Raw genomic sequence first — 27,966 nt, forward strand, 5'->3', positions numbered from 1 at the left:
GGGTGGCACAAGCGGCGTCACGGAGTGTCCCCAGTGTCACGGAGTGTCCCCATAGTGTCAGTGTCCCCAGAGTGTCACGGAGTGTCCCCAGAGAGTCAGTGTCCCCATAGTGTCAGTGTCCCCAGAGAGTCAGTGTCCCCAGGGTGTCACGGAGTGTCCCCAGTGTCACGGAGTGTCCCCATAGTGTCAGTGTCCCCAGGGTGTCATGGAGTGTCCCCAGAGTGTCCCCAGTGTCACGGAGTGTCCCCAGTGTCACGGAGTGTCCCCAGAGAGTCAGTGTCCCCAGGGTGTCATGGAGTGTCCCCAGAGTGTCACGGAATGTCCCCGAGGTGTCACCCTTGGTGTCACCTCCTCCCCTCTGTCCCCTACCCCAACCCATTGTCCCCAGGCTGTCCCCAGTGTCCCCCTGTCCCCTGTCCCCAGGCTGTCCCCAGACTGTCCCCTGTCCCCCTGACCACTGTCCCCTGTCCCCAGGCTGTCCCCAGGCTGTCCCCTGTCCCCCTGCCCGCTGTCCCCTGTCCCCAGGCTGTCCCCAGGCTGTCCCCTGTCCCCCTGACCGCTGTCCCCTGTCCCCAGGCTGTCCCCAGGCTGTCCCCTGTCCCCCTGACCGCTGTCCCCTGTCCCCAGGCTGTCCCCAGGCTGTCCCCTGTCCCCCTGACCGCTGTCCCCTGTCCCCAGGCTGTCCCCTGTGTCCCCCCTGTCCCCCTGACCGCTGTCCCCTGTCCCCAGGCTCGCTGTCACTGTCCCCAGGCTGGCACTACGAGGACGGTGTCCAGGGCGCCTTCCTGAGCGGTGACATCCGGCCGGGCACCGCGGGGACACTGCGGGTGGCATCGGGTGGCCTCTACCTCCTCTACGGCCAGCTGGGTGTCACCTGCACGGCGGCCACCTGTCCCCAGGGCGGTGTCACCCTGCGGCTGCGCCGCGCCGCGTCCCCGAGGCCGCTGCTGGCCGTGCCACTGTCCCTGCCGGCCGCGGCCGGGGGCCACCAGCAGCGCTCAGCGCTGGCCCAGGCCGTGGGACAGCTCTGGCCTGGGGACATCCTCAGCCTGGAGCTGGTTGGGGACACCGGAGGGGACACGGGCGGGTGGCAGCTGGCGCAGGACGAGCGCGAGGGCAACTTCGTGGGGCTGCTGCGCATCGCGGGGGGTGACACCAGGTGACAGTGGGTGACACTGGGGGTGACACCGGGTGACACCGGGAGTGACACCGGGGGTGACCCTGGGTGACACCGGGAGTGACACCAGGAGTGACCCTGGGTGACACCGGGAGTGACACCAGGAGTGACCCTGGGTGACACCAGGAGTGACACCGGGAGTGACCCTGGGTGACACTGAGGGTGACACCGGGGGTGACACAGGCGTGGCTGGCCTCGTGTCCTGCTGGTCACCTGCCAGCACGGGGCTTGGGGACATCCGGGACTCGAGTGTGGAAGTTTGGGGACATCAAGGGACATCGGTGACATCCATGGCTGGAGATTTGGGGACAAGGGACACCGGTGACATCCATGGCTGGAGATTTGGGGACAAGGGACACCGGTGACATCCATGACTGGAGATTTGGGGACAAGGGACATCGGTGACATCCATGGCTGGAGATTTGGGGACATCAAGGGACACCGGTGACATCCATGGCTGGAGATCTGGGGACAAGGGACACCGGTGACATCCATGACTGGAGATTTGGGGACAAGGGACATCGGTGACATCCATGGCTGGAGATTTGGGGACATCAAGGGACACCGGTGACATCCATGGCTGGAGATCTGGGGACAAGGGACACCGGTGACATCCATGGTTGGAGATTTGGGGACAAGGGACACCGGTGACATCCATGGCTGGAGATTTGGGGACAAGGGACACCGGTGACATCCATGGCTGGAGATCTGGAGATGAGACCCCCCCTGCCCAGAGCTTTGGGGACATCAAGGGACACCAAGTGACGCCGGTGGCCTCGCAGCTGGAGATTTGGGGACATCAGGGGACATCACCGCCCCCCCCGTTGGTGCCTGGGGACATTTGGGGACCTCGTGGACGCAGTGCTGGACACTTGGGGACATTTGGGGACCCAGTGCTGGACACTTGGGGACCCTGGGGCCTCCTTGGGGACATTGGGGACACTTTGGGGGGGCCCTGCTGTCTCCTACCCCTCCCCCCACAGCTGGCCTGGGGGGGGATCCTCCCCCCTAAATTATTATCCTTAATTAAGTATTTATTAATGAATTAATAAATTTATTTATGGATTATTTAGGGCCTGGATTGTCCCCAAGAACCCGGGGGACAACCCTGGGGTGGCCCTGAGGGACCTCTGGGGGTCCCCAGCTGCCAATTGCCCCCAAATTCTCCCCAAAACCTCCTGAGCCCCTCGAGCCGCTCCGGAAAGTTCCGGAAACCGCAGGGGGTGGGGGGGGGCGGGGCTGGGGCTGGGGTCGCGTGACCCCTGTGGTGTCCCTGTGACCCCTCTGGTGTCCCCATGTCCCTGTGGTGTCCCCATGTCCCTGTGGTGTCCCTGTGACCCCTGTGGTGTCCCCACGTGTCCCCTCTGGTGTCTCTGTGACCCCTCTGGTGTCCCCATGTCCCCTGTGGTGTCCCCACATGTCCCCTGTGATGTCCCTGTGACCCCTGTGGTGTCCCCATGTCCCTGTGGTGTCCCCACGTGTCCCCTCTGGTGTCTCTGTGACCCCTCTGGTGTCCCCATGTCCCCTGTGATGTCCCCACATGTCCCCTGTGATGTCCCAATGACCCCTGAGATGTCTCCGTGTCTCCTCTGGTGTCCCCATGTCCCCTGTGCTGTCCCAATGACCCCTCTGGTGTCCCCGTAACCCCTCTGGTGTCCCCATGTCCCTTGTGATGTCCCCCTGTCCCCTGTGGTGTCCCTGTGACCCCTGTGGTGTCCCCATGTCCCCTGTGGTGTCCCTGTGACCCCTCTAGTGTCCCCATGTCCCCCCACGTGTCCCCTGTGCTGTCCCTATGTCCCCTCTGGTGTCCCTATGTCCCCTCTGGTGTCCCAGTGACCCCTCTGGTGTCCCCATGTCCCCTGTGGTGTCCCTGTGACCCCTGTGGTGTCCCCACTCACCCCATGTGTCCCCTGTGCTGTCCCTATGTCCCCTCTGGTGTCCCTATGTCCCCTCTGGTGTCCCAGTGACCCCTCTGGTGTCCCTATGTCCCCTCTGGTGTCCCCATGTCCTCTCTGGTGTCCCCATGTCCCCCCACGTGTCCCCCCCATCGAGGACACCTCACGCCAGCTGCTCAGAAATGATTTTTTTACAAAAAAAAAAAAAAAGGGGGAGGGGAAGAAGGGGGATAAAAAAGGTGACAGAGAGTGGTGACACCTGAGAGGGCAGGTGACACCTGAGAGGGCAGGTGACACCTGAGAGGGCAGGTGACACCCCAGGGCAGGTGACACCAGGGCAGGTGACAGCAGGGCAGGTGACAGCTGGGGACTCAGCTGGGACAGCCGAAGAGCACCATGGCCTCGGCGAACTCGGTGAAGTCCTGGCACTGTCCCTGCAGCGCCGGGTCCTGGCACGAGGCCTCCGACGGCCACTCCTCCAGCCAGGTGTCCTTCCCGATCAGGTACGAGAAGCTGGGGACACGGGGACAGCCGTGGGGACACAGGGACAATGGGGACAATGGGGACAATGGGGACAATGGGGACAATGGGACAATGGGGACATTGGGGACAATGGGACAATGGGGACAATGGAGACAATGGAGACAATGGGGACAGTGGGGACAGCCGTGGGGACACAGGGACAATGGGGACAATGGGGACAATGGGGACAATGGGGACAATGGGGGCAATGGGGACAATGGGGACAATGGGGACACTGGGGACAATGGGACAATGGGGACAATGGGACAATGGGGATAATGGGGGCAATGGGGACAATGGGGACAGTGGGGACAATGGGGACACTGGGGACAATGGGACAATGGGGACAATGGGACAATGGAGACAATGGGGACAATGGGGACAATGGGGACAATGGGGACAATGGGACAATGGAGACAATGGGGGCCGTGTCCCTCCCTCGTCCCTCCCTGTCCCCCCCATGTCCCCCCACCTCTGTCCTCCATCCCTGTGTCCCCCTGTCCCCTCTGCCCCTGTGCCAGTGTCCCACCCTGTCCCTACAGGCCCCACCCATGTCCCTCCCATGTCCCTCCCGTGTCCCCCCCGTGTCCCCAGTGTCCCCCCATGTCCCCCCCGTGTCCCCCCCCTGTCCTCCCATGTCCCCCCCGTGTCCCCGGTGTCCCTACTGTCTGCCGGTGACCCAGAGGTCGCTGGCCTGTCCCCAGACCAGGTACTCGTGTCCCTGGAGCAGCCTCAGGGTGTCCCTGCACTGCTGGTGGCTCACGAAGGTCCTGTTGCTCCCGCTGGGGTCCTCGTCTGTGCCTGGCCACCGTGTCACCATGGTGTCACCGTGGTGTCACCGTGGTGTCACCGTGGTGTCACCGTGGTGTCACCGTGTCACCATGCCACCTCCACCCCCCAGACAGGGCAGCTGTGGTGGCACCACCCTCCTGGTGGCACCGGGTCCCTCATGGTGTCCCTGTCCCCCCCCATGGTGTCCCTGTCCCCCCGTGGTGTCCCTGTCCCCCCCCCATGGTGTCCCTGTCCCCCCAAGGTGTCCCTGTCCCCCCGTGGTGTCCCTGTCCCCCCGTGGTGGCCGTGTCCCCCCCCATGGTGTCCCTGTCCCCCCATGGTGTCCCTGTCCCCCCCCATGGTGTCCCTGTCCCCCCATGGTGTCCCTGTCCCCCCCCCATGGTGTCCCTGTCCCCCCGTGGTGTCCCTGTCCCCTCATGGTGTCCCTGTCCCCCCCCATGGTGTCCCTGTCCCCCCAGGGTGTCCCTGTCCCCCCAGGGTGTCCCTGTCCCCCCAAGGTGTCCCTGTCCCCCTCCATGGTGTCCCTGTCCCCCCATGGTGTCCCTGTCCCCCCAGGGTGTCCCTGTCCCCCCGTGGTGTCCCTGTCCCCCCCCCATGGTGTCCCTGTCCCCCGGTGGTGTCCCTGTCCCCCCATGGTGTCCCTGTCCCCCCGTGGTGTCCCTGTCCCCCGGTGGTGGCCGTACCCATCTTGATGACCGACAGGACCCTCATGATGTAATTGTCGTGGGACGGGGTCTCCTGGCGGGCCAGCATCTTCACCTTGTACACTGCCAGGGGACACGGGGACAGTGCCACCACCCCCGCCACCGTGGCACTTCTGTGTCCCCAATGTCCCCAATGTCCCCAACTCCACCTGCCACCAACTCCACCCTTACCACCCAACGTCCCCACTGTCCCCACTGTCCCCACTGTCCCCACTGTCCCCATTGTCCCCACTGTCCCCATTGTCCCCATTGTCCCCATTGTCCCCACTGTCCCCAGTGTCCCCACTGTCCCCATTGTCCCCAGTGTCCCCACTGTCCCCAGTGTCCCACCGAAGTCCACCCCGGGCTCGCAGGCGCGCTCGATGCGTTGGTTGACTGTGATGGCCTCGGGCTCCTCGTGGCGCTTGAAGCAGCTGTCTGTGGGGACACCATGGGGACATCATGGGGACATCATGGGGACATCACGGGGACATCACAGGGACATCACAGGGACACAGTCATGACAAGCTCAGCTGTGGCAGGGATGTGTCCCCGTCACGGTGACATGTGGCAGCTCATCAGTGACGTGTCCCACCATGTCCCACCCTGCCAGAGCTGCCTGCCCGTGTCACCCGTGTCCCCGTGTGTGTCCCCATGTCCCCATGTCCCCATGTCCCCATGTGTGTCCCCAGTGTCCCCATGTGTGTCCCCATGTCCCCATGTCCCCATGTGTGTCCCCGTGTCCCCATGTCCCCATGTGTGTCCCCATGTGTGTCCCCATGTCCCCATGTCCCCATGTCCCCATGTCCCCATGTGTGTCCCCGTGTCCCCAGTGTCACCTTCAGCACAGCGACAAACTTCCCCCTGGCAGATCTTGCTCAGTTTCCCTCCCTCCTTGTCCGGGTGGTAGAACCGGGTGCAGCGATCGTCTGTGGGGACATCAGGGGACATCAGGGGACACGGGGACATCAGGGGACAGCAGGGGACAGCAGGGGACAGCAGGGGACATCAGGGGACACGGGGACAGCAGGGGACACGGGGACAGCAGGGGACAGCAGGGGACAGCAGGGGACACGGGGACAGCAGGGGACAGCAGGGGACAGCAGGGGACATCAGGGGACACGGGGACAGCAGGGGACATGGGGACATCAGGGGACAGCAGGGGACATCAGGGGACACGGGGACAGCAGGGGACAGCAGGGGACAGCAGGGAGCACAGGGACAGCAGGGGACATGGGGACATCAGGGGACAGCAGGGGACATGGGGACATCAGGGGACAGCAGGGGACATCAGGGGACAGCAGGGGACATCAGGGGACACGGGGACAGCAGGGGACATGGGGACATCAGGGGACAGCAGGGGACATCAGGGGACAGCAGGGGACAGCAGGGGACACGGGGACATCAGGGGACAGCAGGGAGCACAGGGACAGCAGGGGACATCAGCCAGGGGGGACATGGGGACAGCAGGAGGGGCGGGGACAGTGCGGTGACATCGGGCTGGCGGGACAGTGCAGGACTCGGGGGTTGCCATGGGTGACACAGGTGACACTGGTGACACCGGTGACACCGGGGACAGGGACACACCGATCCTGTAGTAGCTGTAGACGCTGACGGCCGCGGGCTGGATCAGCCCCACCTGGAACCTCTGGTGGGCCTTGAAGGCAAAACACTCCTGGGCCTTGTGGGACACCTGGGGACAGGGACAGGGACATGGGGGTGGCACTCAGGCTGTCACCTCCCCAACCCACCTGCTCCTGTCCCCAGCAGTGTCCCCAGCCTCAGCTGTGTCCCTGTCACAGCCCTGTCCTCCTCGTGTCCCTGCACGTCCCCAGCTCCATCTCGGACCCTGTGACGTCCTGTCCCCACCCCGTCCCTGTCCCACCTTGTCCCTGTCACCATCCCCATGTCCCCAGTGTCCCCAGTGTCCCCAGTGTCCCCAGTGTCCCCACCTTGTCCAGGTAAATGACGACGTTGCTCCGCTCCTTGTCCTGGTCCAGCTCGAACTTGGAGATGTACCTGTCCACGCCCTCGGACAGCTGGGGACAGCGGGGACACGGGGACAGCGTGACACTGGGGACACGGGGACAGCGGGGACACGGGGACAGCGGGGACATGGGGACACGGGGACAGCGGGGACACGGGGACAGCGTGACACGGGGGACACGGGGACAGCGGGGACACGGGGACAGCGGGGACACGGGGACAGCGTGACACCGGGGACACGGGGACAGCGGGGACACGGGGACAGCAGGGACACGGGGACAGTGGGGACACGGGGACAGCGTGACACCGGGGCACGGGGACAGCGGGGACACGGGGACAGCAGGGACATGGGGACACGGGGACAGCGGGGACACGGGGACAGCGGGGACACGGGGACAGCGTGACACCAGGGCACGGGGACAGCGTGACACCGGGGCACGGGGACAGCGGGGACACGGGGACAGCTGGGGACACGGGGACACGGGGACAGCGGGGACACGGGGACAGCGTGACACCAGGGCACGGGGACAGCGTGACACCGGGGCACGGGGACAGCGGGGACACGGGGACAGCTGGGGACACGGGGACACGGGGACAGCGGGGACACGGGGACACGGGGACAGCGGGGACACGGGGACAGCGTGACACCGGGGCACGGGGACAGCGGGGACACGGGGACAGCAGGGACACGGGGACAGCGTGACACCGGGGACACGGGGACAGCGTGACACCGGGGACACGGGGACAGCGGGGACAGCGGGGACACGGGGACAGTGTGACACCGGGGACACGGGGACAGCGGGGACACGGGGACAGCGTGACACCGGGGCCACGGGGACACGCGGGCATCTGGGGACACGAGGACGCACGTGTGGCCATGTGGGGACATGGTGGCACACGATGGCACGAAGACGTGGTGTCCCCTGTCTCACCCAGATCCCCCTGGGTGTCCCCAGGTCCCCTCCTGGTGTCCCCATGTCCCCCCTGGTGTCCCCATGTCCCCCCCGGTGTCCCCATGTCCCCCCCCCCGGTGTCCCCATGTCCCCCCCGGTGTCCCCATGTCCCCACACTGACCCTCCTCAGGTCCTGGACGTCCGGCGAGAAGCCCGTGAGCATGGACACGTCCAGGATGGACATGGTGGCATCCACGGTGTCCAGGTACCTGTGGGGACAGGGCTGAGGCCACCCCCACCTGTCCCCAACCCCTGCAGTGTCCCCAGCGTCCCCCTCCCTGATGTCCCCGTTCTCCACCCAGGGGACAAGGTGGGGCTGAGCGCTCTTTGTCCCCAGTGTCCCCTCCCTGTCCTCAGTGTCCCCAGTGTCCCCTCCCTGTCCCCAGTGTCCCCAGTGTCCCCATCCCTGTCCCCAGTGTCCCCAGTGTCCCCATCCTTGTCCCCAGTGTCCCCTCCCTGTCCCCAGTGTCCCCATCCTTGTCCCCAGTGTCCCCAGTGTCCCCTCCCTGTCCCCAGTGTCCCCAGTGTCCCCATCCCTGTCCCCAGTGTCCCCAGTGTCCCCTCCCTGTCCCCAGTGTCCCCAGTGTCCCCATCCCTGTCCCCAGTGTCCCCAGTGTCCCCAGTGTCCCCATCCCTGTCCCCAGTGTCCCCAGTGTCCCCTCCCTGTCCCCAGTGTCCCCTCCCTGTCCCCAGTGTCCCCAGTGTCCCCTCCCTGTCCCCAGTGTCCCCAGTGTCCCCACCTGGTGCAGATGGTGATCTTGACAGACCTGACGATCTCCTCCTCTTCCTTGCCTGGGTGGGGACAAGGAGGGGACATGGAAGGGGACATGGGGCACCCACGGGGGACACAGCGAGGACAGGGAGGGGACAGCTGGGGACTCACCCGTGTCCACGTCCTCCACGTCCACGCTCAGGTCGAAGCTGTCACATTTGTTGTCCTTCTCGGGGACCTTGGCGTGGTACACGGTCACCACTGTCATTGTCCCCTTGCCCACGCCCTCGGCCTTCACCGTGAACTCCTCGTTCAGCTTGGTCTGAGGGGACAGGGACGTGGCAGGACACGGAGGGGACACGGAGGGGACACGGAGGGGACAGGGACGTGGCAGGACACGGAGGGGACACGGAGGGGACACGAGATCAGGGCAGGGAGGGGACAGGGACAGTGACAGGGACAGGGACAGGTGACAGGTGACAGGTGACAGTGACAGTGACAGTGACAGGTGACAGTGACAGGTGACAGTGACAGGTGACAGGGACAGTGACAGGGACAGTGACAGTGACAGGTGACAGTGACAGTGACAGGTGACAGGGACAGGTGACAGTGACAGGGACAGTGACAGTGACAGTGACAGTGACAGTGACAGTGACAGGTGACAGTGACAGGTGACAGGGACAGGTGACAGGGACAGTGACAGGGACAGGTGACAGTGACAGTGACAGTGACAGTGACAGGTGACACTGACAGTGACAGTGACAGGGACAGTGACAGGGACAGTGACAGTGACAGGTGACAGTGACAGGTGACAGTGACAGTGACAGGTGACAGGGACAGGTGACAGTGACAGTGACAGTGACAGGTGACAGGTGACAGTGACAGGTGACAGTGACAGTGACAGTGACAGTGACAGGTGACAGTGACAGTGACAGTGACAGTGACAGTGACAGTGACAGTGACACTGACAGTGACAGTGACAGTGACAGTGACAGGTGACAGTGACAGTGACAGGTGACAATGACAGTGACAGTGACAGGTGACAGGTGACAGTGACACTGACAGTGACAGTGACAGGTACCTCGGTGGAGCGCGCCACCAGCGCGTTGCGGTTCTCGATGCGGTATTTGACGGGGCTGGCGCGGCGCGGCAGCAGCACCGACACGTCCATCTCCAGCTGCTGCTGGGCCTCCGTGGCCACCTGGTACTGGGCCAGCGCTTGGAACACCAGGATGGTGGCCTGAGGGGACACCGGGGTCACCGGGGCTTGGGGACATCGCCCCTAAAGGCTTCCGAGTGACCTTTGGCCTCCTGTGCCACCAAAGATGTCCCCAAAAGGACAACCCTGCTGTCACACCCAGCGCCACCAGGGATGTCCCCTGAGATGTCCCCAGGGGTGGCTGGGGGTGTCCCATGTCCCACCTGGGTGGAGCCGTAGCCACCCCCGTAGTAGTTCTGCTGGGCGAGCCACCGGACCACCGGCCCCGCCAGCTCCGGCTTCCTCATCTCCACCAGGGCCAGCAGCGCGTAGGACGTGCCCTCGATGTTGTAGGTGCGGGCGTTGCGCTCCTCCCAGCTGGCCCCACCTGTGGGGACATCGGGGACACCCTCAGCCACCGGGGACCCCGTGGCCACCTCGCCCTGGCCCCACATCACAGCCCCAGGTGAGGCGACGCCTCAGGAGGATCCAAAACCACTTCTGGAGAACCTCATCAGAACCCAAAACCATCTCTGCTGGCCCCAAGGTGAGGTGTCACCTTTGAGAACCTCAGGAGGAGCCACAACCAGCTTTGAAGAACCTCATGATTACCCAAAACTGCCTCTTTTCACCTCAAATTGGATCCCCCGGGTGAAACTCCCTCCCCCTGCCCCAATTTCCAGCCCAGGTCACCTTTGGAGAACCTCACAAAGACCCCAAACCACCTCCTTTCACCCCAATTTGATCTTGAGGTGTCACCTTTGGAGAACTTCATGAGGACCTTCTCGCTCTTGAGCTTCCCGGCCAGGGCCAGCGCGTAGGACGCCAGGGCCACCGTGTAAGGCCGGGCCAGCTGCTCGTAGCGCCGGGCCAGGAAGTTGGCGGCTTTGTTGATGCTGTCCTCCAAGTTCTGGGTGGAAAATTCGGGATCTCAGGTGGCTTCCACAAGGGTCTGGCACCTCAGGGACGTCCCTGTCCCCAGGTGGGGCCACTCACGTTGACGTGGTCCTTGCAGGTGTCCTGTGCCTCCTTGAGGGCGATGAGGACGAAGGCGGTGAGGGACACCTCGGGCTCGGCTCCTTGGTAACCTCCCTGAGGGATAAAAACGGGGGAAAAACCTCAGGATTGGGGCTTTCCCAACGCCCAGCAGCTCCTTCCAAACAGCCGCCCCTGACCGCTCTGAGGGACACCCGGGGGACACCCAAACGTCACCCGGGGGACTCCCAAAGGTCAGCCAGGGGACACCCAAATGTCACCCAGGGGACATCTGAAGAATTCCTGACCTTCACCTGACCTTCACACAAGGACCACGAGTCCAAGGAAGGCCCAAAGAACCGGACCTTGGACCTTCACCCCAAATCCTCCACCCGAGGTCCCCCTGTCCCCAGCAGTGACGGGGCCCAGGTATCCCCCTGTCCCCAGGGGCCCAGGTGTCCCCCTACCACCATCTCCTTGTCCCCCTGTCCCCAGCAGTGACAGGGCCCAGGTGTCCCCCTGTCCCCAGCAGTGACGGGGCCCAGGTGTCCCCCTGTCCCCAGCAGTGACGGGGCCCAGGTGTCCCCCTGTCCCCAGGGGCCCAGGTGTCCCCCTACCACCATCTCCTTGTGGATGACGGGCGCGTCCTCCTGGAAGACGCCGTCGGGTTTCTGCTTGTTGAGGATCAGCCACTTGACGGGGCCGCAGATCTCGCCGTGCTCGATGTCCGTCAGCCTCCTGGCCATGGCGAACACCTTGACCACGTAGGCGGTCAGCCTGGGGGTGGGGACAGCCGGGGGTCACACCTGGCCGTGTCACCCGGGCCGGGTGGTGGCGGTGGTGGCAGCAGGACCCTCACCAGGTGCTGGAGGGGCGGTTGACGAAGGCGGCGTAGGAGCTGTCGGGCTTGCGGAAAGCCAACTGCTGGGTGTAACCTGTGAGGAGACGCTGGCCGCTCAACGCCAGCGGTGGCCAGCGGTGGCTGCGGCCACCCGTGTCCTCCAGCGCCACAAGGGGTGCTCAGCCAACCCTCAGGCCACCAACCCACTCTGGAGCCCGTCCCAGTTCAAACCAGTAACTGGAAACCCCAAACTGGCCTCACCCAACCCAGAGGGGCAACCTTCTGTGCCACCTCGGGTGGCAGGGACACGAGAGAGGACACCGAGGGACATTCCGACCCTTCTGGGGACACTCCCAGCCCTTTTGGGGACATTCCCAGCCCATTTGGGGACACTCCCACCCTTCTGGGGACACTCCCACCCCATTTGGGGACACTCCCAGCCCTTCTGGGGACACTCCCACCGCTTTTGGGGCTGTTCCCACCCTTCTGGGGACATTCCCACCCTTTTGGGGCTGTTCCCACCCTTTTGGGGCTGTTCCCACCTTTCTTGATCAGCTCGATGGCCCCTGCCCGGCGGTCGACGCCGAAGTTCTCCCACTGCTGGGTGTTGTCCAGGTAGTGGACGGCGATGACCGTGGGGGTCAGGGCGATCATGTTCTGCTCCCCGCAGCCCGAGGGGGTCACGATCAGGTGCTTCAGCTTGTCCCCGTCGATGGCCTTCTCCACGATGATGGACACGGGGTTGCCTGGCCCAGAGGGGGACGTGTCACCCCCGAGGATGTCCCACCTGTCCCCACCCCACCACCACCAGGCTGTCCCCACGTGTCCCCTCTTTGGTGCTCACCCTGGATGCTGACTTTGGTCTCTGCCTCCGTGTCGGGGACGATGTCCGAGAGATCCACGGCCTTCACCCGCTCCTCCTGCACCCCGTCTGTGGGGTGGGGTGGACTTGGGTGACCCCAAATCCTCCCCATGTCCCCCCACAACGCTTAAACCCACAGTGGGACCTCCCAGAGGTCCCCAGAGATGTCCCAAAGCCACAGTGGGACCTCCCAGAGGTCCCCAGAGATGTCCCAAAGCCACAGCGGGACCTCCCAGAGGTCCCCAGAGATGTCCCAAAGCCACAGTGGGACCTCCCAGAGGTCCCCAGAGATGTCCCAAAGCCACAGCAGGACCTCCCTGAGGTCCCCAGAGATGTCCCAAACCCACAGCAGGACCTCCCAGAGGTCCCCAGAGATGTCCCAAACCCACAGCAGGACCTCCCAGAGGTCCCCAGAGATGTCCCAAAGCCACAGCAGGACCTCCCAGAGGTGTCACTCACTGACTCCCTTGTTCTGCGGGTCCAGCTCGACGATCTTCACCGTCTTCTCCAGCCGCATCCCCTCGGGCTGCCCAGGGCAGAGTCCGGCGCTGAAGGTGGGGCTGGGGCTGGGGTCCTCCCCTTCCCAACCCCTCTGGAGCGGCCGGGAAAGGTCCCCCAGTATAAACCAGTCCCCCCCAGTGACGTACTGGGACAATCCCAGGAGGACAGGAGGACAGGAGGACAGGAGGACAGGAGGACAGGAGGACAGGACAGGAGGACAGGAGCACAGGAGGACAGGAGGACAGGAGGACAGGAGGACAGGAGGACAGGAGGACAGGACAGGAGGACAGGAGCACAGGAGCACAGGAGCACAGGAGGACAGGAGGACAGGAGGACAGGAGGACAGGAGGACAGGAGGACAGGAGGACAGGAGGACAGGAGCACAAGAGCACAGGAGGACAGGAGCACAGGACAGGAGGACAGGACAGGAGGACAGGACAGGACAGGAGGACAGGAGGACAGGACAGGAGGACAGCACAGGAGGACAGGAGGACAGGAGGACAGGAGGACAGGAGCACAGGAGGACAGGGGGACAGGAGGACAGGAGGACAGGAGGACAGGAGGACAGGAGGACAGGGGGACAGGGGGACAGGAGGACAGGACAGGAGGACAGGGGGACAGGAGCACAGGAGGACAGGAGGACAGGGGGACAGGAGGACAGGAGGACAGGACAGGAGGACAGGAGGACAGGAGGACAGGACAGGAGCACAGGGGGACAGGGGGACAGGGGGACAATCCCTGCCCTGCTCCTGCTGGCCACACCATTCAGCTGCCGTTGTCCTTCTTGGCCACCTGAGCTCGCTGCTGGCCCGTGTCCCGCCCGCTGCCCCTCACCCGGCCACCCAACCACCGACGGGGGACACCGGGACGTCACCGCGCTGGGGACACCCCGGGAACGGAGGCGATGCCACCGCCGCGGCCACTCACCACGACCCTGAGCTTCTTCTTGACCCCATCGCCCACGTACTGGTTACGGACGGCGGCCTTGACCTCGACGTCCAGCAGGCCGAGCTTGAGGGGGACGATGACGAAGGACACGGAGCGCGAGGACTCGGCCTTCATGCGCAGCACCTGCTGGTAGCGCTGCTTGGCCGTGGAGGGGCTGCACAGGTCGGGGTTGTGGAGCAGCTCCACGCGCACCTGGACGGGGACGGGGACGGGGACGTCACGGCCAGGGTCCGGGGCGGGGGGCGGCGTCCCCAGAAAACGCCCCCAACCCACCGTGATGTCCTGCAGCCAGTAGTTGTAGAGGATGGCGCGGATCTCCACCTGCTCGTTCCTCACCACCGAGTAGGGCAGGCGGAGGTCGATGAAGAAGTCCTTCATCACCGTGATCTCGTAGGGGTCGGCCACGCACAGCCCTGGCGGGGGGGACAGCCGGGGATTTGGGGTGGGGGGACACCTCGTGGGACACCCCACGGCAGCCCTGGGGGCTTCAGAGGTCCCTGGAAGTCCAGGGAGTCCTCACAAGGTTTGGGGGATCCATCAAGAACTGTGGGATCCTCACAAGGTTCAGGGGATCCATCAAGAACTGTGGGATCCTCACAAGGTTTGGGGGATCCATCAAGGACCGGGATCTTCACAAGGTTTGGGGGATCCATCAAGGACTGTGGGATCCTCACAAGGTTTTGGGGATCCATCAAGAACTGGATCCTCACAAGGTTTTGGGGATCCATCAAGAACTGGGATCCTCACAAGGTTTGGGGGATCCATCAAGGACTGTGATCCTCACAAGGTTTGGGGGATCCATCAAGAACTGTGGGATCCTCACAAGGTTTGGGGGATCCATCAAGGACTGTGGGATCCTCACAAGGTTTGGGGGATCCATCAAGAACTGTGGGATCCTCACAAGGTTTGGGGGATCCATCAGGAACTGTGGGATCCTCACAAGGTTTGGGGGATCCATCAAGGACTGGGATCCTCACAAGGTTTGGGGGATCCATCAAGGACTGTGGGATCCTCACAAGGTTTGGGGGATCCATCAAGAACTGGGATCCTCACAAGGTTTGGGGGATCCATCAAGAACTGGGATCCTCACAAGGTTTGGGGGATCCATCAAGAACTGGGATCCTCACAAGGTTTGGGGGATCCATCAAGGACTGTGGGATCCTCACAAGGTTTGGGGGATCCATCAAGGACTGTGGGATCCTCACAAGGTTTGGGGGATCCATCAAGAACTGTGGGATCCTCACAAGGTTTGGGGGATCCATCAAGGACTGGGATCCTCACAAGGTTTGGGGGATCCATCAAGGACTGTGGGATCCTCACAAGGTTTGGGGGACCCATCAAGGACTGGGATCCTCACAAGGTTTGGGGGATCCATCGAGACCCCAGAGTCCTCCCAAGGTTTAGGGGATCCCTTGAACCCCAAAGAATTCTCCCAAGCCTTTGGAGATCCCTCAAGTCCCAAGCAGATCCCTCAGATCCCAAGGATGGCCACCAAGCTTTGGGGCATCTCCGGATTTCAGGGGACCCCCTCAGGCCTCAAGGACCCCCCCAAGGTTTGGGGGCGCTCCCCAGGACCCCCCCTGGTCCTCCATGACCCCGTACCTTTGGAGGGGGAGAGGCTGACGGCCAGCACCTCCCAGGTGGTGATGGAGTCCTTCAGGTACACGGGCAGCGTCTTGGCCGAGACCCTGCAGGGGACAGGAGTGACCAAGGGGGTGACGGCTCAGGGGGGGTCACCACGGGACCTCCCTGGTCCCCAGAGATGTCCGAGCTGGATGGGGACGGGGTGACCGCGGCCTGGCCGGGCCGTGGGGTGGGACAGGAGGTCCAGGCTCACCCCAGGTCGTTGGGTGGCTCCGTCAGCTGCTCCACCTGCCACAGCCAGCTCTCGGGGAACAGCGTCCGCGAGACGATGTCCGAGTCCGGCGAGAAGAGATCGTCCTCCTCCTGGCCTGGGGGTGGTGGCATCGGCCCTCTCGAACGTGGCTTCAGGGCTCCAAGCCCTGAGCAGAGCTGGTATCACCCCAGCGCCACCCAGTGCCACCCAGTGCCACCCCAGTGCCACCCAGTGCCACCCAGTGCCACCCAGTGTCACCCCAGCACCACCCAGTGCCACCCAGTGCCACCCCAGCGCCACCCAGTGTCACCCAGTGCCACCCCAGTGTCACCCAGTGCCACCCAGTGCCACCCCAGTGTCACCCAGTGCCACCCCAGTGTCACCCCAGTGTCACCCCAGTGTCACCCAGTGTCACCCAGTGCCACCCCAGTGCCACCCCAGTGTCACCCCAGTGCCACCCAGTGCCACCCAGTGCCACCCCAGCGCCACCCAAACCCACCCAAGACCCTCCCAACCTTCACCCAAGGTCCACCTGAGGAACACCCAAGGAACACCCAAGGTCCACCTGAGCTCCACCCAAGGTTCACCTGAACTTCACCCAAGGTTCACCTGAGCTCCACCCAAGCTTTGCTCAAGAAAAAACCCCTCAACTCCACTTGAGGTTCACCAAGAACCACCCAAAACCCACCCGAGACCCTCCCAACCTTCACCCCGACCCCGCCCGAGGTCCCCCCGACCTCCTCCCGCCCCCCAGGGCCCGGCACTTGCTTCTGGCCAGGCCGGTGCCCAGGGCCACGTTCTGCTGGTCACGCTTGGCCTTGATGAAGGCGCAGCAGTCGAGGAAGGCGCGGACGCAGGACTCGCCCTCCTGGATGTACTCGCTCCTGCGCTGGCAGCCGTGCCCCATCGGGTTCTCCTTCATCCCGTCCTCGCAGCACCTCCGCTCCAGCTGCCCCGAGTACTCGGCCGCTGCCGGACACCGGCACGCGGCTGGCACCGGCACACGGCTGGCACCGGCACACGGCTGGCACCGGCACACGGCTGGCACCGGCACAGGGCTGGCACCGGCACGCAGCTGGCACCGGCACACGGCTGACACCGGCACAGGGCTGGCACCGGCACACGGCTGACACCGGCACACGGCTGGCACCGGCACACGGCTGGCACCGGCACACGGCTGGCACCGGCACGCGGCTGGCACCGGCACGCGGCTGGCACCGGCACAGGGCTGGCACCGGCACACGGCTGGCACTGGCCCACGGCTGGCACCGGCACATGGCTGGCACCGGCACACGGATGGCACCGGCACACGGCTGGCACCGGCACACGGCTGGCACCGGCCCCAGGGGCTCCCGGGGTGGGGACATCGGGGTGTGGGACACTGGTGGCCTTTGGGAGTGTGGGACCTCGGGGTGTGGGACACTGGTGGCTCTTGGGAGTGGGACACTCTGGTGGCCTTTGGGACAGGGGACACCAGTGGCCTTTGGGAGTGGGGACCTCGGGGTGTGGGACACTCTGGTGGCTCTCGGGGGTGTGGGACACTCTGGTGGGGACATCGAGCTGTGGGACACTGGTGGCTCTTGGGAGTGGGACACTCTGGTGGCCTTTGAGACAGGGGACACTGGTGGCTCTCGGGGGTGTGGGACACTCTGGTGGCCTTTGGGACTTCGGACACACCGGTGGCCCTCAGGGACAACAGGCACCAGTATTAACTGGGACACGGGACACTCTGGTGGCCTTTGAGACAGGGGACACTGGTGGCCTTTGGGAGTGGGGACCTCGGGGTGTGGGACACTGGTGGCTCTTGGGGGTGTGGGACACTCTGGTGGGGACCTTGGGGTGTAGGACACTCTGGTGGCCTTTGGGAGTGTGGGACACTCTGGTGGCCTTTGAGACTTCGGACACACCGGTGGCCCTCAGGGACAACAGGCACCAGTATTAACTGGGACATGGGACACTCTGGTGGCCTCAGGGACACGGGACACTCTGGTGGCCTCAGTGACATGGGACACTCTGGTGGCCTCAGGGACACGGGACACTCTGGTGTCCCTCAGGGACACGGGACACTCTGGTGTCCCTCAGGGACATGGGACATTGGTATAGACTGGGACACGGGACACTCTGGTCTCCCTCAAGGACTTGGGACACTCTGGTGGCCTTTTTGGGACAAGGAACACCCCTGGTGCTCCTGGGGACAAGGGACACCCCAGTGCCACCTACCCTTGGTGCCCTTGTACTCGGCGAGTGCCAGCGAGCGGCGCTTGCGTTTGGCCGGCTGGGGACACCGGACATCTGGGGACAGAGGGGACACCGGTCAGGACCCCACGTTCAGGGTCACCGTCCCATCCCCGAGGTGTCACCCCCCTGTCCCCGCGGTGCCACCCCCCTGTCCCCACCTGACCGCTGCGGGGTGCTCAGCTGGACATTGGTGGTCAGGCTCAGGCCAGCGTCCGTGAAGACCCCGACGTTGTCCCTGCCACTGCCCGGGGTGCAGCCGATGTCACTTTGCTCCACCGTGTCCCACACCTGCGCCCACAGGGGACAGCTGTGATGGCCACTGCCACCATCCAAGGACACAGGGGACAGCAGTGACAGCCACTGCCACCATCCAAGGACACAGGGGACAGCTGTGATGGCCACTGCCACCATCCAAGGACACAGGGGACAGCAGTGACAGCCACTGCCACCATCCAAGGACAGTGGGGACAGCTGTGATGGCCACTGCCACCGTCCAAGGACACAGGGGACAGCTGTGATGGCCACTGCCACCATCCAAGGACACAGGGGACAGCAGTGATGGCCACTGCCACCATCCAAGGACACAGGGGACAGCTGTGACAGCCACTGCCACCATCCAAGGACACAGGGGACAGCTGTGATGGCCACTGCCACCATCCAAGGACAGTGAGGACAGCTGTGATGGCCACTGCCACCATCCAAGGACAGTGGGGACAGCTGTGATGGCCACTGCCACCATCCAAGGACACAGGGGACAGCTGTGACAGCCACTGCCACCATCCAAGGACACTGGGGACAGCTGTGACGGCCACTGCCACCATCCAAGGACAGTGGGGACAGCTGTGATGGCCACTGCCACCGTCCAAGGACAGTGGGGACAGCTGTGATGGCCACTGCCACCATCCAAGGACACAGGGGACAGCTGTGACAGCCACTGCCACCATCCAAGGACACTGGGGACAGCTGTGATGGCCACTGCCACCATCCAAGGACAGTGGGGACAGCTGTGATGGCCACTGCCACCACTTGGGGATGACAGGACAGATGTGACAGCCACTGCCACCCCTTGGGGACAGCGGGGACAGGGCCACCCACCCTGGTCTGGGTGAGCTTGTTCTTCTTGCTGAGGACGAAGACGCCCTTGTCCACGGCCACCAGCCCCACGTGGGCCTTGTGGTCGCCCTCGATGCGCAGCCTCATCGGTGTCCCCGGCTCGTGGACACGGTTGTCACCTTCTGTCGCCCCCTTCACCACCAGCTGCCACAGACACGGGGGGTGATGTCCCCAGGATGTCCCCAAAAGCCACCCCTGTCCCCCCCACCACGGGGGACACCAAGTCGGGACCTCCAGGGGCAGTTGGTGGCCATGGGCTTCATGTCTGGGCCACCTGGGCCACCCAGGAGATGTCCAAGCTCCTCGTGGAGTGTCCAAAACCACCCAAGTGACACCAAATCCCCACCAGGGGCCACCCAGGTCCCTCAATGTCCCCTCAAGCCCTTCCAAAGGTCCCCAACGACCTCAAGGTCCCCCTAAAACCTTCCAAAGGTGCCCCAGATCCCTCAAAGGTCCCTCAAGAGTCCCCCAAACCCTTTCAAAGGTCCCTCAAGTCCCTCAGGAGCCCCCCCAGATCCCTCAAGACCACCCAAGACCCCTCAAGGACTTCCCAAAACCCCTCAAGGACCTCCCAGGTCCCTCAGGGGCCCCCCAAGCACTTCCAAAACCACCCAGACCCCTCCGGGGCCATCTCAAGGAGTCTCCAGCCACCAGCAGGGCCCGTCCAGTGTCCCCAGGAGCCCCGGGGCCAGCGGGGGACACTCACGGTGCCCATGCAGGTGTCCTTGACGTCCACCCAGACGGAGTCGGCCACGATCTCTCCGGGCAGCACGTGGTAGTAGGCCACCACGCGGAAGGAGGGGATGAGCTCGGGCGTCACCGGCAGCGTCATCGTCACCAGGCTCTGGCCGGCCTCGTGCCGCTGCCGGCCGGCTCGGAGGATGCGGCCCTTGCTCATGACCTGCGAGGAGCGCGGGCTCGGTGGCCACCGGAACGGCCGGGTGGCCGAGCCAGGGGGGTGGCGGCCACGGGGACCCAGCAGGAAGGGGAAGAGCAGAGTTGGGGACAAGGGACATTGGGACCCAGCAGGAAGGTGAAGAACAGAACTGGGGACAAGGGACATTGGGACCCACCAGGAGGGGGAAGAATGGAGTTGGGGACAAGGGACATTGGGACCCACCATGAAGGGGAAGAAGGGGACAGAGTTGGGGACCCAGCAGGAAGGGGAAGAACAGAACTGGGGACCCACCAGGAAGGTGAAGGACAGAGTTGGGGACAAGGGACATTGGGACCCACCAGGAAGGGGAAGAAGGGGACAGAATTGGGGACAAGGGACATTGGGACCCAGCAGGAAGGTGAAGAACAGAACTGGGGACCCACCAGGAAGGTGACAAAAGGGACAGAGTTGGGGACCCACCAGGAAGGTGAAGAAGGGGACGGAGTTGCGGACGTTGTTGTCGTTGGTCTTGAGGTGGAAGTTGACGGCCAGGTTGTCCCCGGGCTGCAGCTCGGTGCCGGCCACCGCCAGGTGCAGGAAGTTTCCGGAACCGGCCTGGCTGCGGTAGGCCAGGGCCGTCATCTGCCGCGAGGCCTGGCGCTGCGGGGGCAGCCCCGCCTGGGCCGTGCGCACCTGGCACGGGGACACGGTGGCACTCGGTCATGGGGACACGGTGGCACTCGGTCACGAGGGACACGGTGGCACTCGGTCACGGGGGACACGGTGGCACTCGATCTCAGGGACACAGTGGCACTCGGTCATGGGGACACGGTGTCACTGGGTCACGGGGGACACGGTGACACTCGGTCACGGGGACACGGTGGCACTCGGTCATGGGGACACGGTGGCACTCGGTCATGGGGACACGGTGGCACTGGGTCACAGGGGACACGGTGGCACTCGGTCACGGGGACACGGTGGCACTGGGTCACAGGGGACACGGTGACACTGGGTCACAGGGGACACGGTGGCACTCGGTCACAGGGGACACGGTGGCACTCGGTCACGGGGGACACGGTGGCACTCGGTCACGGGGGACATGGTGGCACTCGGTCATGGGGACACGGTGGCACTCGGTCACAGGGGACACGGTGACACTGGGTCACGGGGGACACGGTGGCACTCGGTCACGGGGACACGGTGGCACTGGGTCACGGGGACACGGTGGCACTGGGTCACGGGGACACGGTGGCACTCGGTCACAGGGACACGGTGGCACTCGGTCACAGGGGACATGGTGGCACTCGGTCACGGGGACACGGTGGCACTGGGTCACGGGGACACGGTGGCACTGGGTCACGGGGACACGGTGGCACTCGGTCACGGGGGACACGATGGCACTCGGTCACGGGGACACGGTGGCACTGGGTCACGGGGACACGGTGGCACTGGGTCACGGGGACACGGTGGCACTCGGTCACGGGGACACGGTGGCACTCGGTCACAGGGGACATGGTGGCACTCGGTCACGGGGACACGGTGGCACTGGGTCACGGGGACACGGTGGCACTGGGTCACAGGGGACATGGTGGCACTCGGTCACAGGGGACACGGTGGCACTCGGTCACGGGGGACACGGTGGCACTCGGTCACAGGGACACGGTGGCACTGGGTCACAGGGACACGGTGGCACTCGGTCATGGGGACACGGTGGCACTCGGTCACAGGGGACACGGTGGCACTCGGTCACAGGGGACACGGTGGCACTGGGTCACGGGGGACACGGTGGCACTGGGTCACGGGGGACACGGTGGCACTCGGTCACAGGGGACACGGTGGCACTCGGTCACGGGGACACGGTGGCACTTGGGTCACGGGGACATGGTGGCACTCGGTCATGGGGACATGGTGGCACTGGGTCACGGGGACATGGTGGCACTCGGTCACGGGGGACGCTTCCCCACACCCCCCCGGCCACCCCAGGCGCGGTGGCACCGCCGGTGTCCCCACTCACGGTGATGGGGACGCTGTCCTTGTTGGCCGGCATGTTGAGCACCAGCCTGGCCGTGCCATCGCGCTGGGTGGACACCTGGCCCTGGAAGCCATCGGCCTGGACGGTGACACGCGGGGCCGGCGACTGGTCGGGGTTGGTGACATAAACCTGGGGGGGACACCGGGGGACGTGGGGACGTTATGTGGGGATGTGGAGTGAGGGAAGGGACACTGGGAAGGGGTGGTGGCACTGGGGAGGGGTGGTGGCACTGGGAAGGGACACTGGGAAGGGGTGGTGGCACTGGGAAGGGACACTGGGAAGGGGTGGTGGCACTGAGAAGGGGTGATGGCACTGGGAAGGGACACTGGGAAGGGGTGGTGGCACTGGGAAGAGGTGGTGGCACTGGGGAGGGACACTGGGAAGGGGTGGTGGCACTGGGAAGGGACACTGGGAAGGGACACTGCCACCAGGAAGGGCCATCCCTGTGACACAGGGACTGCCCACGGTCCCCAGCCCCTCTCAGGTGACACAGGGACATCACCCAGGGACTGAGCTTCACCCCCAGGCCCAGCCGTGTCCCCACCCCAGGCCAGGACACCCAGCGGGCCCTGGGCCACCCCCCTGGGCCACCGCTGTCCCCAAGATGTCACCAACCGTGAGGTCAAAGGGCATCCCCGGCTTGAAGTACTTGGGGGTGCGGGTGAAGTGGATGCTGTACGGGGACGTCACGATCTGGATGCCACCGTGCTGCGCCTCCACCATGTCACTGCCTGTGGGGACAACGGCGGTGGCCGTGTCACCCGGGGCCAGCCCCGTCCTCGCTGTCCCCAACCCCACACATCCACAGAATCACATCACTGCTGTCCCCGCCGTGTCCCCCGTGTCCCCCGTGTCCCCTTCGTCCCCCGTGTCCCCCCGTGTCCCCCGTGTCCCCCGTGTCCCTAACGCTGCCCCCCGTGTCCCTAACGCTGTCCCCCGTGTCCCCCCGTGTCCCCCCGTGTCCCCCGTGTCCCCACACAGACCTGACTCGGTGATGACGGTGACAGTGACATAGAGGGAGTGTCCCACCAGCTCCTGGGGGTTGGGGAAGCGCTCGCGCAGGTGAGCCATGGACAGCACGGCCTCGGCGTCACCGTCCTGCACCTGGGGACGTGGGGACATGGGGACAGGGTTAGGGACAGGGTTAGGGACATGGGGACAGGGTTAGGGACATAGGGACAGGTTTGGGGACACGGGGACAGGGTTAGGGACAGGGTTAGGGACATGGGGACAGGGTTAGGGACATGGGGACAGGGTTAGGGACATGGGGACCTGGGGACAGGTTTGGGGACATGGGGACAGGGTTAGGGACATGGGGACAGGGTTAGGGACAGGTTTGGGGACATGGGGACAGGGTTAGGGACAGGGTTAGGGACATGGGGACAGGGTTAGGGACAGGGTTAGGGACATGGGGACCTGGGGACAGGTTTGGGGACATGGGGACAGGGTTAGGGACCTGGGGACAGGGTTAGGGACATGGGGACAGGGTTAGGGACAGGGTTAGGGACATGGGGACAGGGTTGGGGACATGGGGACAGGGTTAGGGACAGGGTTAGGGACCTGGGGACAGGGTTAGGGACATGGGGACAGGGTTAGGGACATGGGGACAGGTTTGGGGACATGGGGACAGGGTTAGGGACATGGGGACAGGTTTGGGGACATGGGGACCTGGGGACAGGGTTAGGGACATGGGGACAGGGTTAGGGACAGGGTTAGGGACATGGGGACCTGGGGACAGGTTTGGGGACATGGGGACAGGGTTAGGGACATGGGGACCTGGGGACAGGTCTGGGGACATGGGGACAGGGTTAGGGACATGGGGACAGGGTTAGGGACAGGGTTAGGGACCTGGGGACAGGGTTGGGGACCTGGGGACAGGTCTGGGGACAGTGCCAGGCTCACCGGGACGCGCTGCAGGGACTGGGGGATGCTCTTCTTCTCGTCGTCCACCATGACCCCGAAGAGGACAAACGCTGTCCCCTCCAGGCGCTTCCCGTACAGGTACCTGGGGACAGCCACCACCGTGTCCCTGTGTCCCCACCCTGCCACCCGTGTCCCCATCCTGCCACCCGTGTCATCCCATCCCTGCCACCGCCACCACCGCGTCACCGTGTCACCCTGTGTCCCCCTCACCCCCCCAACCTGTCCCCACGCCACCCCCAGGGATGGCAGAGCTGTCCCCTGTCCCCCATGCAGGGGTGGCCCCACCGGGGACACTTTTGGGGACACTTTTGGGGACACTTTTGGGGTCACCTGGCCAGGATGGACACCCGGAAATCCTCCTGGCGGTCGATGTACAGGAACTTCTCCTCGGTCTCCAGGGCCACCTCAAAGCTCGGCAGCACTGCGGGGGTGACACGGGTGGCGCCGGTGACACGGTGACACCGCCAGCCCTTGGGTGGCGCCGGTGACACGGTGACACCGCCAGCCCTTGGGGACAGTCCCCGGGGTCCCCCCCGCACCCACCGTACTCCTTGACCTCGAACTGGGTGCTGAAAACCTGATCCGGAGAATCCTCGAATTTGGCCGAAATCGTCCACATGCCGAGGCTGGGGGAGGGGACAGCGAGGGGACAGTGAGGGGACAGCGCCGGGGGTGTCCCCAGGGCCACCGCGGGGGCGGCGCCGAGGAGGTGACACCCACCTGACCACCTCGGGCAGGTTGTGGTTGAGGGACAGGATCCCGGTTTTCATCGGCGACGACACCGGCACTTGTTTGATGATGACGTTGTCGGGGGTCTGGGGGGACACGCGCGGGGCGGGGACGGTGGCGCGGGTGGCACCGGGTCACCCCCCTCACCCCCGGTGTCACCCCCGTGTGTCACCCCCGTGTGTCACCCACCTTGACCTCCACGATGACCGTCTTGGCCACCGGCTGCATGAGGTGGCCCACGGTGAAGAGACGGCAGAGCACTGCGAGGGGACACGGGGACAGGGACAGAGGGGACACGGGGACAGGGACAGAGGGGACACGGGGACAAGGAGAGAGGGGACACGGGGACAAGGAGAGAGGGGACACGGGGACAGGGACAGAGGGGACACGGGGACAAGGAGAGAGGGGACAAGGACAGGGTGAGACGGGACAGGGAGGACAAGGAGAGAGGGGACACAAAGGACAGGGCGGGAACACGGGGAACAGGGCGGGGACACGGGGGACAAGGTGAGAGGGGGCACAGGTGTCCCCTGCGGTGTCCCCGGGTGTCCCCGCGGTGTCCCCGGGTGTCCCCAGGTGCCCCCAGGTATCCCCGCGGTGTCCCCAGGTATCCCCGCGGTGTCCCCGTGGTGTCCCCGGGTGTCCCCAGGTGTCCCTGCACTGTCCCCGCGGTGTCCCCGCTGTGTCCCCAGGTGTCCCCAGGTGTCCCCAGGTGTCCCCGGCGCTCACCGGTGGCCCCGGGGGTGTAGATGGGTTTGTCGGTCTGCAGGAAGATGTGGCCGCTCTGCAGCGACACCAGCAGAACCTTCTCCAGTGTCACCGCGGCCACCCGCGCTGTCACCGTCACAAACTGCTTCTTCTGAGCCGGCGGCAGGAGCTTGGCCGACACCTGCGGGGACATTGGGGACATGTGTGGGGACATTGGGGACACTGCAGACACCTGCGGGGACATTGGGGACACGTGTGGGGACATTGGGGACACTGCAGACACCTGCGGGGACACTGGGTACACGTGTGGGGACATTGGGGACACTGCAGACACCTGCGGGGACACTGGGGACACGTGTGGGGACATTGGGGACACTGCAGACACCTGCGGGGACATTGGGGACACGTGTGGGGACATTGGGGACACTGCAGACACCTGCGGGGACACTGGGGACACGTGTGGGGACAGAGACACTGGGGACACTGGGGACAGGGGACAGCGGGTGGCAGCAGCGCCACAGGGACAGGGGACATCGGGTGGCAGCCATGCCCAGGAAATGGAGCTGAGGACACTGGGGACAGTCCCCGTGGTCACCAGGAGTGACCGTCCCCCCCTGTCCCCCACCCCCGGTTCAGGGTTCAGCCTCAGTTTCCCCTCCCGGGCAGTGACCGCTGTGACAATGGCCCGGGACAGTGACCGAGGGGAGGTGACAGTGACCGGGGGGTGGTGACACTGACCGGGGGGGCGGTGACACTGACCGGGGGGCGGTGACAGTGACCAGGGGGCGGTGACACTGACCAGGGGGCGGTGACAGTGACCGGGGGGTGGTGACACTGACCGGGGGGGCGGTGACAGTGACCGGGGGGTGGTGACACTGACCGGGGGGGCGGTGACAGTGACCAGGGGGCGGTGACACTGACCAGGGGGCGGTGACAGTGACCAGGGGCGGTGACAGTGACCGGGGGGTGGTGACAGTGACCGGGGGGTGGTGACAGTGACCGGGGGGCGGTGACACTGACCAGGGCGGGGTGGTGACAGTGACCAGGGGGAGGTGACAGTGACCAGGGGCGGTGACAGTGACCAGGGAGGTGACAGTGACCGGGGGCGGTGACAGTGACCAGGGGCGGTGACAGTGACCGGGGGTGGTGACAGTGACCAGGGGGAGGTGACACTGACTGGGGGGGAGGTGACAGTGACCAGGGCGGGGTGGTGACACTGACCGGGGGGTGGTGACAGTGACCGGGGGGTGGTGACAATGACACCGTACCTTGATGGTGGCCGTGGCCATCATGCCCTCGGCCGGGCTCAGGGCCAGGCGGGTCTGGAACAGGACCTGGCGCTTCTGGGGGAAGTCCTGGACCAGCAGCGAGGCCTCGGTGGCCGCGCTCAGCCCGGGCGCCTCCAGCACCAGCCGCTCGTCCGTGTCCAGCCGCAGCACGGCCGGGGTCACCATCGTCACCCTGGGGACACCGCGGGGCTGCCACGGGGCGCCGGGGGTGCCATGGCACCCGGGAACCCCCAAATCTGTCCCCACAGTGACCCAGAGACCCCAAAATCTGTCCCCACAGTACCCAAAAACCCCAAAATCTGTCCCCACAGTACCCAAAACCCCCAAAATCTGTCCCCACAGTGACCCAGAGACCCCGAAACCTGTCCCCACAGTGACCCAAAAACCCCAAATCCTGTCCCCACAGTACCCAAAAACCCCAAATCCTGTCCCCACAGTGACCCAAAACCCCCAAAATCTGTCCCCACAGTGACCCAAAAACCCCAAAATCTGCCCCCTCAGTACCCAAAACCCCCAAAATCTGTCCCCACGGCACCCGGGAACCCCCAAATCTGTCCCCACAGTGACCCAGAGACCCCGAAACCTGTCCCCACAGTGACCCAAAAACCCCAAACCTGTCCCCACAGTGACCCAGAGACCCCGAAACCTGTCCCCACAGTGACCCAAAAACCCCAAATCCTGTCCCCACAGTGACCCAAAAACCCCAAAATCTGTCCCCACGGCACCCGGGAACCCCGAAATCTGTGCCCAGAGCACCCAAAAACCCCAAAATCTGTCCCCACAGTGACCCAGGATGGGGAGGGGTCCCATGGGTGGGGTGGGTGGGGGTCCCATGGATGGGTGAGGGTCCCATGAGTGGGGTGGGTGGGGGTCCCATGGGGTGGGGAGGGGTCCCATGGGGTGGGGAGGGGTCCCATGGATGGGGAGGGGTCCCATGGGTGGGTGGGGAGGGGTCCCATGGGTGGGTGGGGAGGGGTCCCATGGGGTGGGTGGGGGTCCCAATCGCTCACAGCTGGGCGCGGGCGGGGGTCCCGAGCAGCGCCGCGAGGCCGAAGAGGAGGAGGAGGAGGAGGAGGGTGGGGGGGGGCAGCGCCGGAGCCCCCATGGCCGCAGGGAGGGGACGGGGACAGCGACAGCGACAGCGACAGCGGCGGGGGGGTCCCTTTATGGCGGCC

At 65.0% G+C, this 27,966-nt stretch overlaps 1 protein-coding gene and 1 long non-coding RNA gene across 2 annotated transcripts; both read right to left on the reverse strand.

Moving 5' to 3' along the window:
• Window positions 1-3,377: 3,377 nt before the first annotated feature.
• On the reverse strand, window positions 3,378-27,953 carry C3 (complement C3). Its single transcript, XM_058861909.1, has 40 exons — window positions 27,802-27,953; window positions 26,771-26,963; window positions 25,524-25,683; window positions 24,984-25,054; window positions 24,786-24,880; window positions 24,609-24,691; window positions 24,396-24,486; window positions 24,045-24,147; window positions 23,126-23,246; window positions 22,758-22,873; window positions 22,125-22,271; window positions 20,591-20,803; window positions 19,940-20,134; window positions 19,216-19,377; window positions 18,279-18,408; window positions 18,103-18,174; window positions 16,651-16,851; window positions 15,883-16,048; window positions 15,648-15,733; window positions 14,319-14,458; window positions 14,025-14,237; window positions 13,056-13,122; window positions 12,579-12,665; window positions 12,277-12,480; window positions 11,753-11,828; window positions 11,511-11,670; window positions 10,915-11,010; window positions 10,678-10,828; window positions 10,143-10,306; window positions 9,802-9,960; window positions 8,892-9,042; window positions 8,749-8,800; window positions 8,130-8,217; window positions 7,022-7,108; window positions 6,657-6,762; window positions 5,909-5,998; window positions 5,421-5,507; window positions 5,070-5,153; window positions 4,260-4,395; window positions 3,378-3,585 (listed from the first exon to the last, which is right to left on the reverse strand). Exons 1-40 carry the CDS (start codon window positions 27,894-27,896, stop codon window positions 3,444-3,446), a joined length of 5,040 nt encoding a protein of 1,679 aa, XP_058717892.1. The 5' UTR covers window positions 27,897-27,953; the 3' UTR covers window positions 3,378-3,443.
• LOC131591333 (uncharacterized) lies at window positions 17,211-18,093 on the reverse strand. The gene is made up of 3 exons (XR_009280321.1): window positions 17,922-18,093; window positions 17,556-17,839; window positions 17,211-17,379 (listed from the first exon to the last, which is right to left on the reverse strand). It is a non-coding gene; the product is annotated as an uncharacterized LOC131591333 (long non-coding RNA).
• Window positions 27,954-27,966: the final 13 nt, after the last annotated feature.

This window comes from Poecile atricapillus, chromosome 39 (genome assembly GCF_030490865.1).
Source record: "Poecile atricapillus isolate bPoeAtr1 chromosome 39, bPoeAtr1.hap1, whole genome shotgun sequence".
Classification (NCBI taxonomy): domain Eukaryota; kingdom Metazoa; phylum Chordata; class Aves; order Passeriformes; family Paridae; genus Poecile; species Poecile atricapillus.